Source organism: Lolium perenne, chromosome 3 (genome assembly GCF_019359855.2).
Source record: "Lolium perenne isolate Kyuss_39 chromosome 3, Kyuss_2.0, whole genome shotgun sequence".
NCBI lineage: Eukaryota > Viridiplantae > Streptophyta > Magnoliopsida > Poales > Poaceae > Lolium > Lolium perenne.
Window position 1 is genome coordinate 281289665 of NC_067246.2, and position 11974 is coordinate 281301638.

The 11974-nt window shown below is 42.0% G+C and overlaps 1 protein-coding gene across 1 annotated transcript; it reads left to right on the forward strand.

Annotated features, from left to right (window-relative positions):
• Positions 1-3580: 3580 nt before the first annotated feature.
• Positions 3581-3988, forward strand: LOC127324028 (TPD1 protein homolog 1A-like). The gene has a single exon (XM_051352132.1). The coding sequence runs from the start codon at positions 3581-3583 to the stop codon at positions 3986-3988; it is 408 nt and encodes a 135-aa protein (XP_051208092.1).
• The last annotated feature ends 7986 nt before the right edge of the window (positions 3989-11974 follow it).

Consider the following 11974-nt stretch of genomic DNA (forward strand, 5'->3'; position numbering starts at 1 on the left):
AAATGCAAATATGTGTAGAGTAAAGTTGGATTTTGGATGAAGGAAGAATCTAGAGCGCTTCCAAGTCTCATTTTGAGTAGCCTCTACATCGTTTGGCGCATAGATCTGGAACTGATAGCAGTTTTTTCATAACGTCCGTGCTTTGCTTGAAGATTTTCTGGAAGCAAGTACAAGTACAATTCACTACACACAGCACAAGAACCAAGCTACCAGTAAATTCGAGAGTGGAAATAAAGCTCAAAAATATTCAAAAATTGCTCCTTGAACTTCGGCTTCCTCTAGAATCCTTGTAAAGCTTCCAAATCCCATCAACTTGGTTAGTCTTGTACAATTCTCTACATGGAATGTGAGTAGACGAAGTAAGTAAGTAGCAAGAAACAACTCTTATGTAATGCTGCAATTCAAAGAACAGGTGAAAACATAGCTGTCATGCAACTACTTAGCTGAAGCATCGACAATCACGAGAAGGCAGATGATGGCAACTTGTGTCCAATGATCAGCCTTGATGCCGCTTGACTGCCTCTCCACATGCCACAACTTCTATAGAGTCAGGAACATGTGTAATGCTAAAGATTTGAAAACAAATCAAAATATAAAATTTTAACACATAAGAAGTACCACAGTTTTCATGACCAGCTGCACACATCAACAAGGAATACACCTCAGCAACGGACAAAGGATATCACAGAAAAAGGATGACAGAAGCAAACCAAAAATTCACCTATGAACATCAGGGAGATATGAACCCCAAGGAAAAAACAACAATGGACTATCGAACAACAGATCTTGTAGAATACATCGACGAATAAAATAGCCTATGAACATCAGGGAGGTATTCCTTCTTCTATCAATGAAATTCAACAGGTTCCATGTAAAAAAAAAACATCAGGGGGGCTTTAATGTTCTTATGGCTTAGAATAGAGAGAGATTAGATAGATCAATAGTATTAACTGGAAAGATGGACAAACTTACCTGGCTGGAAGCCATTCCCACAAATGGAGGTCAAGCGTACACCCGGCCCGTGTCCAGCGTCTCCTGCCGCGACAGAGCAATTCCTAGTTCCGTGCACCATAGTTCTTGAAACAAAAAAACAACAGGCAAGTTGCTTGGGCTATACAGGCATAGATAACAACACGATGACGAAGGGAAGGCGGAGGACAACTGTAAAACCAAGTTACCAACCGTAGGCCAAGAAACCAATCGTAGGCTAAGCAGGAAACCAGATCGACTGCAGATGAACAGATGGTGTAGCGAAGATGGAAGAGAAAGAAACCCAAAGACGCACACCCTATGTGAAGGAGCGCAACAACGGAGGTGGCAAACGGGAGTAACGCTTCTTTATATTCAAATCAATTAAGAATTGTAGGGAAACGGTAGAGCTCTCTCGCCATGGTTCTGCCACTGCCGTATGCATGATTTAGGATTATAATACTTCCTCCAACTCATATTACTTGCACCACTAGTATGGATGTACCTAAAACTAAAATATATCTAGATACATCTATATTATTGACAACTAATATGGATCGAAATGAGTAGTAGAATAGTAAGGAATCGAGTAAAGCCAGAGCTTCATCACTTTGATTCCGAGACTACTCGGCCTTAACCCATGTTGCTTCACTACTGACGCATGGAGTCCGACGCTGGGCTAAGACTAGGACGGACTGAGACGGTACAATTTTAAAGCCCGATTCTTTGAGTAGCAGCCCTTTAACGTTGGCCCAGCCAAAACAGAAGGGCTGACGCCGTGAAAGTCCCCAGGAGCATTATTTGTATGACAGAGTGATCTAAACCACTAAACAAGGAAAAAGACGGTTGAGGTTCTCACATGCTTGTGGAGGCTTACAGTTTTCTAATGATATCATCTGGTTAAGAAAGAAGTTAGTTCTTGATCGATGAAGAATTTTTTTTCATGAAACACAATAAAACCATATATATATGCTGGCAATACGTACATACACTCACCCTTCTAAATGCACGCACGCCTTACCCCTATATATGAGCATCTCCGAGAGATAATTACGTCTTTATGAGACACGGACTTTTGTGGGCTGGGGTGCAACTGCCCTCCTAACCATCCAACCACGGGATGATTCAGAACTAGTTACATCAAAAATTAATTAAAATTACTCCATATTCTAAGTTAATTATTATAGAAGAAGAACCTGCGGAAAACACTTTTGAACCCGTGCGCATATGCTCCTACCACCTTAAAAGATAATTTAAAATGTGAAAATATTCCGAACAAAAAATTCCCATATACATAGACGTTCTATGTGCACACATCGATCATCATTTTTATGTGTTGTGCAAAAAATATAAAAATAATCTCATAAATAGTTTTTTAGCACTGAACTTTGTCTTTTTACGTATGACACAAAAAATATCAATTTTTCGTGAAACAACTTTATGAGCACATTTTTTTCGGAATACATTAATATCGATAGATACCAAATACACCCAGCCTCTGCAACAACGCAGAACCCTAATGATAGTACGGATGCACACAGCTATAAACAAAAAAGAAACCTAAGAAAAAAGTCCCGCTATGGAACTCCAGTTCTAGCAACAACAAAAAAACCACCACCAAGACAGCACATGAAACCCAGACTCTCCACCAGCGACGCCTCCAACAAGGTAACGGTGCACACGCGCCGTCATCGCCCGATCAAAAGATGTACATACTACATTTTTCGAATTGTTTTAACATTCCGAAATATGTTTAAAATGCATTTTATAAATCAGGAGCATATGTAGCTGAGTGCAAAAACGCCTTGTCCAAGAACTTGTCCATATACAATATTACAGATTTACAGGACCTCCATATTACTCCAAATTTACCTCTATCTGAAGTACTCTCAATCCCAAAATGTAAGGCGCCTAAGCTTTAGCCAAAAGTCAACATCTTCTAAGTTTGATCAAGTCAATACGAAAAAATATAAATATCTACAATATTAAATGGACATTTTGAGAAACTATACTTTATGGTGAATCTATTGATATTGATTTGGTATTGTGAATGTTTATATTTTTACATATAAATTTGATCAAACTTAAAATATGTTGAATTCTAACTAAAGCTTATGCGGCTTACATTTTGGGACGGAGAGAGTAGGGTTGTCGTTCCAAATACTCTAAATCAGGAATCTACTAGTAGTAAACGTTTCATTGTTCGGATTGCACGGACAAGGAAACTACTGTACATCGTCTTCGAGTACGCATCTTCTTCCAGACATGCAAATTCCATATAGTAGTAGTAGCGAAATAAGACTTTCGCGCCGACCAGCCGACGGAGGAGCAATAAATCTTTGGCCACGCTTAAAAGCTGCCATATAGAAATCATGCAGTCCAAATATCCACCAATGTTCATCGATATATACACTTCCAAATTGTTTCTACAAGTAATTCCATGTTATTGTTCTCGCTCCATTACTTACCATATCTTTGCAGTGGATGTTCTATATAAATCTAGCCGCACGGTAGTCGATCGTACTCGTACGCGCGCGTGCTGCCTATCTCGTCTTGAGCCCTTGATCGATCCGCCGACGAGCTAGCTAGCTTGATGACGACCGGTTGCTCCATGGTGGCGGTGCTCATGGCCGCCGTCCTGGTGGCCTCGACCCTCTTCCAGACCGCCGCCGCCGGCCAATGCGACCCGCAGAAGGATCTCTACATATGGCAGAGCCTCGGGGAGCCCCAGAGTGACGGCTCGTCCGAGTACAGGGTAACCGTGACGAACCAGTGCAGCGGCGACGAGCGCACCGGCAGGCCCTGCGACATCTCGAGGATCCGCCTGCGGTGCGGCAACTTCCGCTCCGTGATCCCAGTCGACCCGACGGTGCTCCGCGTCGTCAGCCAGGGTGTCTGCCTCCTCGCCGACGGCCACTCCATCCCGCAGGGCCGCAACGTCTCCTTCGTCTACACCAGCTACGTGCGCAACAACCTCTACGTCACCTCCGCCATGTCCACCTGCACCACCACCGCCTAGCTAGTTTTCTTAGATGTCAGGTCATACAGGTTTACTGGAACATCCATAATTCGCAACTTTCGTTTTAGTACTGATTTCGACACTGGGTTTATTCTGTATAAGGGTATTTAGAATTTTATATAAACTACAGTAGTACCTAGTAGATGTCATGCTCCTGTAAGTAAGAAGTATATGTCGTGTGCTTTGCATAATCTTGATCGATGCTCCATATTTACACCAATGGAAAGTTTTTTTTTGTTGCAAAGTGTCTGGCTACAAGCATTTTCTATATTTATAAATCATAAAACCGGCAAATTTCTGTGGTGTCCGATCTATAACTGGCCAAGAAATGATATTAACAATTTAATTTTTACAGTTTGGTGGTTGATTTGTTCGCCACTTCTGGAACAAGCATTGATACAATTGTTATGGATGACCCCACCTTATTCATTGGTTGGGTCAAGCCATATTGAGTTTTGTGCAACAAGGCGAAACCCTCGTTAAGGCTGTGTGCATCAACCGATGCAGAGGCCGGGGTACATCCACATTTCGAAAAGAAGAAAAAAAAGGCGAAACCCTCGCTAACTGGATCCGACAACGACATTACGACAACACTCATGTGCCATCTTCTTTCCAGAGGCATTATATCTTATATATTAAATATATATTGAACAACATTGCGAGCCTTCAGTAGTTGTTTCCAACAGAGTCATCCTATACTCGTATGACCATTCATCATTATTTTCTACATACCGAAAAGCAACATAAAGTACGGATGTAACTATCAGTCGCTCCTCGGGATGGTGTAATGTAGTGACATTTGTTGTTGACAAAAAAAAAGGTGTATACAGCGACAAACTGACCCTGATTGTTTATTAATTGGGTTCGGCTACGACAGACATAATATCATTGAGGGGTGCTGTCATCATACACACTTATAGTGCTCGACCACATGTCGCCAACAATTTATATTTACACAAAGTTTTTTACTTACGTATTTCATCAAATTGAAACTTCATCTTGGTCTCTATTGTACGTGGGCACACGCTCGATCCACACGATCAAACACATAAAACTTCAAACATCGATTTTAGTTCCAAACAGGTGAGTGCAATGACAATGAAAACAGGCCGGAGGGGGCGAGATGCTTCATCGGTGCGGGAAAAGAAAAATCCCGTCTCGTACCGTCGAAAAGATTCATAGAAGATCTGTCGAATAGATTCACAGAAGGTCTTCTAAAATTTGATGTTGGGACGCACTTAGAGTCTATAGAGCTGTTTTTAGAGGATCCTTTTAGAATTAGAAGATCGACCAGAGTGGATTTTTTTGCCCTGTTAGATTGTTTATTAATTGGGTTCGGCTACGACATGTATAATATCATTGAGGGTGCTGTCATCATACACACTTATAGTGCTCGACCACATGTCGCCAACAATTTATATTTGCACGAAGTTTTTACTTACGCATTTCATCAAATTGAAACTTCATCTTGGTCTCTATTGTACGTGGGCACACACTCAATCCGCACGGTTAAACACATAAAACTTCAAACATCGATTTTAATTCCAAACAGGTGAGTGCAATGACAATGAAAACAGGCAGGAGGTGACGAGATGCTTCATCGATGCGGGAAAGAAAAATCCCATCTCGTACCGTCGAAAAGATTCATAGAAGATCTACTGTCGAATAGATTCACAGAAGGTCTTCTAAAATTTGATGTTGGGATGCACTTAGAGTCTATAGAGCTGTTTTTAGAGGATCCTTTTAGAATTAGAAGATCCACCGGAGTGGATTTTTTTGTCCTGTTAGTTGCTCTTCGAACTTGGTGTTCAAAATCAATTTACCCAACTGCGGTTCTATTTTAAACAACTCCAGGTCTGCGTTAGAACATAGCTAGGTGGTTCTTTCATCCGCTCGCTATCAACGGGGGACTGCCATTTCCCGTCAGAGTAATGCAATGTATTTTAAAAACAACCACTACAATGCATAGTTTTTTAAATTGTATCTAAATTTAATGAATATAGGCTAATGCATTTATATGATTGAACTAGAAATACTTTTTTTCCCAATGGCTCCGTGTAAGGTCGTATTTTAGATCATCACGAACCGGTGCTCCAAATATCGACCCCAATAGTCCTGTTGGGGCCGTCGCGTGTTTTTTTTTTTGGCTCACACCAGGACGCCCCATAAATCGACGGCTGGTTTTTTGAGCCGAAAAAACCCGTTGGCAAACCCTTGCTAGACATTACTAGGTGTGAAATTGGCGTGTCAGCGCCTCGTGCCACGTAGGTTTTCGATGTGGGGCCAGCATGGCAGTGTCACAAACGATGCACCACGTTTTAAATGACCCCATGGAGGAGGCCAGTTGTCGTCTCCAATGGACACGTCGGTTCCCGAGGCGGCGATGCGATGTGACACTGCTAGCTCGCTCCACGTGTCGACTGCAGAGCTACCGCCATCTTCAATGAACACATTGGACTCGACTATAAACCCTACCCTCCTCGGCATGCGTCTCCAATCATTCCCGCCACTCCTCCGAAAACCCTCGTTGTCGTCCACCTTCTTCTCTGCGATGGCGCACAACAACGAAGCCGGCGACAGCAGCACCGACATCGGGGATGGCGAGCATATGACAATAACATGACCGGTTGGTGCCCTAGGAGAGTTAGATTTGTCCACAATTGACATTGTGTTTCCACTACAAGAAAACTAGCCCGTAGATGCACTATTTTGGTCATGTAGAGACACTTATGTTGCCTTTACATTCCTGTAAAGACATTTTGCCCATTGCCTCAAAAGTGTCACTACGGGCAGTTTGTCTTATACCATAGAGACATTTTGAAAAATGCTTATATATGACATATGGTCACTTTGTAAAGACACCAGATTTTGTATCTACACACATAGAGGCATTTCAAAGATACACTTTGAAAGTGTATGTACAGGTATAGAGGCACTTTCGTGCGGCATTTAGCTTGTCTCTAACATTAATACAAACATTTTGGTGTGGCAACGTATCCATCTCTACAAATGTAGAGACATTGAATAAAGGCATATTGTTTTGTCTATAGAAATATATCTCACACTGTGTAGAGACATAGATTTTGTCCTTTTTGAATATGTAGAGGCATCTGGTAATGACATTTTTAGGCATATATATAGTCCCTATAGAGGCATCTTAGCATGTCTCGAGAGCGACATCATAGAGGCATTCTTTTATGCCTTTACTAAGATCAAGACATTTGCTCTCTAAAAATTACACTGTCGAGATTCAATAACATAATATACATACAAATTAAATTTGACATAGGAACAAAATATATTTAGTCTCATTCACTAAGATTTCACTAAATGTAGATTAAAATATGAGTATTACAAATAAAACATTGACACCAGAGTGTGAAAAATAACAACCTCTCTCTGCTAGACAACATCACAAAAATCAAACGGCATAGTCTTAATACTACACACCATTATACCATGTGACCAAACACTATAGAGTTCCCTTCCGAGCTATTGTTGCTAGCCACCATATGGAGTAAATTTCAGAGACCTTGGAACCACCGAACCAATGCCACTTTCATCAAAGAGAGCCAACCGTTGATATAGATATATGTATTCCTCCTATCACAGATTCAAAGAAATTGTCATCACTGTCATCAACACGGGCACTCCATGGGCTAGCAAATCTTAGAATCGCTTAAAACAATAGTAGTAAGGATATACTCATTTCATTTGTAATCAAGTGACCTCTTAAGAAACCTGCTGTGAACCTTCTAAACATTGATGAGATCGAATTTTATATTGGTAACTTATTAGCATGAAACTGATCAAATCCTATCTATAATATCTATAAAGTTCATCCCCACTAAAATGCATTTATTGTTTGCAAGCTCAAACCTCATGCAGCCACATCACCCCAATTGTTCATGTTCGTCTGATGTTAAATCTATGGTCACCCTCCCTTCCTGAAAAGATGGAACCCACTACAGAATTTTTCTTTTCTTTCAGCCACGTTGCCAGTCAGTTCAAACGTCAAACAGAAAATGAACTACTAAGTGACACTTCGGTTATCCGATATATTGGAGCGATTATTCCACAATGAAGCACACAAGGCTGCCCCATTGCTTCCTCTTCCCACTGAGCTCATGGGGGAGCAACGCCTCCACCACACAAACGAGGTTCTGGGGAACCAATTTATTACAACCAGGAGTACAGCGGCAGCAGTTTGTAAGTGAAGGGCATGTTCTTATTTAAACCCACCATTTCCCCTTCCCTACATGCCGGTCACCCAGCGTGTTCTCTACCATGGCTACTTCCCAGGCCACGAGGAGGAGCCCTTTAGGTCTTCATGCTGACCCTTCCTTGAGCGCAGCGACAGTCGGCCGCCGCGGCCTTCTGCTCCCGTGAGCTTGCTATGGTAGAACCATCTGCATGTTGTTTCTCTCTTTGTCTTTCTGAACTCATCTTTTCTCTCATCTCATGATGTTCTTTCTTCACTCATCTGTTCGATTCTACACAAGCAGGTTATTACACCACCGCCATGATGCCCGGTTGGCCTCCGTACGTCTGGTCCGCTGCGCACTCCAGTACTCCACTTATTCCTTGCTGCGTTTACTAATTTGGTTGCCGGTGTGGCACATTCAGTTATTGTATGAGGGAGAACTGCCCTACAGGCCTGGCTCTTCGCATCCGGTTAATTTCTTTTTTTTATATTTTCCAGCACAAGTCAATTGCAACAATCTTTTGCCAATCCGGATGCTATATAGTATATACTACATAGTACTGCCACTGGTAGAAAAATGGCCTTTAGTCGCGGTTCGCAACTGCCATTAGTTGCGCAACCGCGACCAATTAAGCGCGACTAAAGGCCCCTCCTTTAGTCGCGGTTGCTTACGAACCGCGACTAAAGGCCCGTCCACGTGGGCGGCTAGCGTGCGCCTGGGCGAAGGACCTTTAGTCGCGGTTGGTGTCCCCAACCGGGACTAAAGGCTATTTCGTTAAAAAAATTTAATTCATTTGGGTTTCTAATTATTTTCACTCCGTTTTTTTCTATTTTTTTCAGAATTTCTATTATTTCAGTTATTTGCATAGCTTAGTCTCTATCTCTAACTACACTTATCTCTAGTCAAATTACTTACTCGTGGTCAAACTTCCCGCTCGGTCACCCATCCTCCCACTACTCCACCTCTAGCACGCTTAACTTCCGAGTTCCATTCCGTCCCGCATCCAAGTGCTACGCGCACATATATGTGATACTAGTATCATATCAATCCTATTAACATGTTGGTCGATGTCACATTTTTTTATTGTTTCAATTTCAAATAATTTTTTTCATAAACAAAAATAATGTGTAATAATAATCATGAATAAATAAATAAACATTAACTTTTTAATTTTTATTTATTTTAATTTATTTTAATTTTTTTTATTTTTTTTCCAAAACCTAAAAATTTGAAAATCTAAAATTTGGGTAAAAGTAATAGTAATCTTTATGCTGGATGCAATTATTAATTTTATTTTTTTAAAAAAATTAAAAAATATAAAATCCATAATTTATAGCAAAAACTAAAATCTTCCTGCTTTCGTATTTTCATTTGGAATTTTGAGAATCTAAAAATTGGCTAACCGGGTAAACCCTGGTGAATTCGGATATAACTTTTTCCCAGGATTTTTTTGATATATTATACGTTTTTTTCCGAACGCCGACCGGGGAAAGGGGGCCCTTCTGCAAAGTATACGGCGGTGTATACTGCAACTATGGTTTCTGACCATAGTATTTGTGTTGACCAACAATGTATGAGACACTTATTCCATTTTGTCATTCCATTTGCTTTGAGATTTTCAAAATGCCGATGATTAAAATGTTTGGTCACCGTACACTTGGGGGTAGCGTAAGTGAGCCTGGTAAGATAGCACAAATATCAATCTCTTGTACATCGGACTTGGTCTCACTTACGCCATCCCTGAATGTTAATATTTGTGTTGACCAACAATGTATGAGGCACTTATTCCATTTTGTCATTCCATTTGCTTTGAGATTTTTAAAATGCCGATGATTAAAATGTTTGGTCACCGTACACTCGGGAGCGGCGTAAGTGAGCCTGGTAAGATAGCACAAATATCAATCTCTTGTGCATCGGACTGGTCTCACTTACACCGTCCCTGAATGTTAATATTTGTGTTGACCAACAATGTATGAGGCATTTATTCCATTTCTCTTGTGCATCGGACTTGTTGGTCTCACTTTCTTCCATTTTCATCATAGAAGGAACTGGATGAAGGACCCCGATGCAAGCGAGCCTGGTGGGTAGAGATGAGGGAGCAAAGGAGGAACCGGATGAAGACTACTTTGTAGGGATTCGTTGCATAGAAAACAAAAAAATTCCTACCGCGAGAACGCAATCCAAGCCAAGATGCAATCTAGAAGACGGGAGCAACGAGGGGATGATCAAGACTAACCCTTGAAGATTTCCAAAGCCTATAAGAGTAGGCTCTTATTGCTGCGGTAGACGATCACTTGCCGCTTGCAAAAGCGCGTAGAAGATCTTGATCACGGTGCCACGATCGGGCAGCACCTCCGTACTCGGTCACACGTTCGGTGTTGATGGAGACGACGTCCTTCTCCCCGTTCCAGCGAGCAGCGGAAGTAGTAGCTCCTCCTTGAATCCAGCAGCACGACGGCGTGGTGGTGGTGGCGGTGGAGATCTCCGGCGGAGCTTCGCTAAGCGTGCGGGAGAAGAGGAGAGAGGGGGCGGCTAGGGTTTGGGAGAGGGGGTGGCCGGCCACCTAGGGGTGCGGCCAAGCTATGGGCTTGTAGTGGTCAGCCCCCTCTCCTATGCCCCTCATTATATAGGTGGAAGCCCCAAGTGTTGGACTACAAGTCTTCGAATAAGACCCGAACCAAAAACCTTCCATGTGTAGGGAAACCTACCCAAGGTGGGAATCCCACTTGGGGTGGGATTCCCCCCTTCCATGAGGGGGGTTGGCCGGCCACCCTTGGGGAGTCCACCTTGGACTCCTCCCCTTTAGGGTTGGCTGGCCATGCAAGGTGGAGTCCCTCCGGGACTCCACTTTCCATGGTGATTTCTTCCGGACTTTTCTAGAACCTGCCATAAATGCACCGGATCATTTCCAAACTTGGAATATGACTTCCTATATATGAATCTTATTCTCCGGACCATTCCGGAACTCCTCGTGATGTCCGGGATCCCATCCGGGACTTCGAACAAAACTTCGAACTCCATTCCATATTCAAGTTCTACCATTTCAACATCAAACCTTAAGTGTGTCACCCTACGGTTCGCGAACTATGTGGACATGGTTGAGTACTCTCTCCGACCAATAACCAATAGCGGGATCTGGAGATCCATAATGGCTCCCACATATTCAACGATGACTTCAGTGATCGAATGAACCATTCACATACGATACCAATTCCCTTTGTCACGCGATATTTTACTTGTCCGAGGTTTGATCTTCGGTATCACTCTATACCTTGTTCAACCTCGTCTCCTGACAAGTACTCTTTACTCGTACCGTGGTATGTGGTCTCTTATGAACTTATTCATATTCTTGCAAGACATTAGACGACATTCCACCGAGAGGGCCCAGAGTATATCTATCCGTCATCGGGATGGACAAATCCCACTGTTGATCCATATGCCTCAACTCATACTTTCCGGATACTTAATCCCACCTTTATAACCACCCATTTACGTAGTGGCGTTTGGTGTAATCAAAGTACCTTTCCGGTATAAGTGATTTACATGATCTCATGGTCATAAGGACTAGGTAACTATGTATCGAAAGCTTACAGCAAATAACTTAATGACGAGATCTTATGCTACGCTTAATTGGGTGTGTCCATTACATCATTCATACAATGATATAACCTTGTTATTAATAACATCCAATGTTCATGATTATGAAACTAATCATCCATTAATCAACAAGCTAGTTTAAGAGGCATACTAGGGACTCTTTGTTTGTCTACATATCACACAT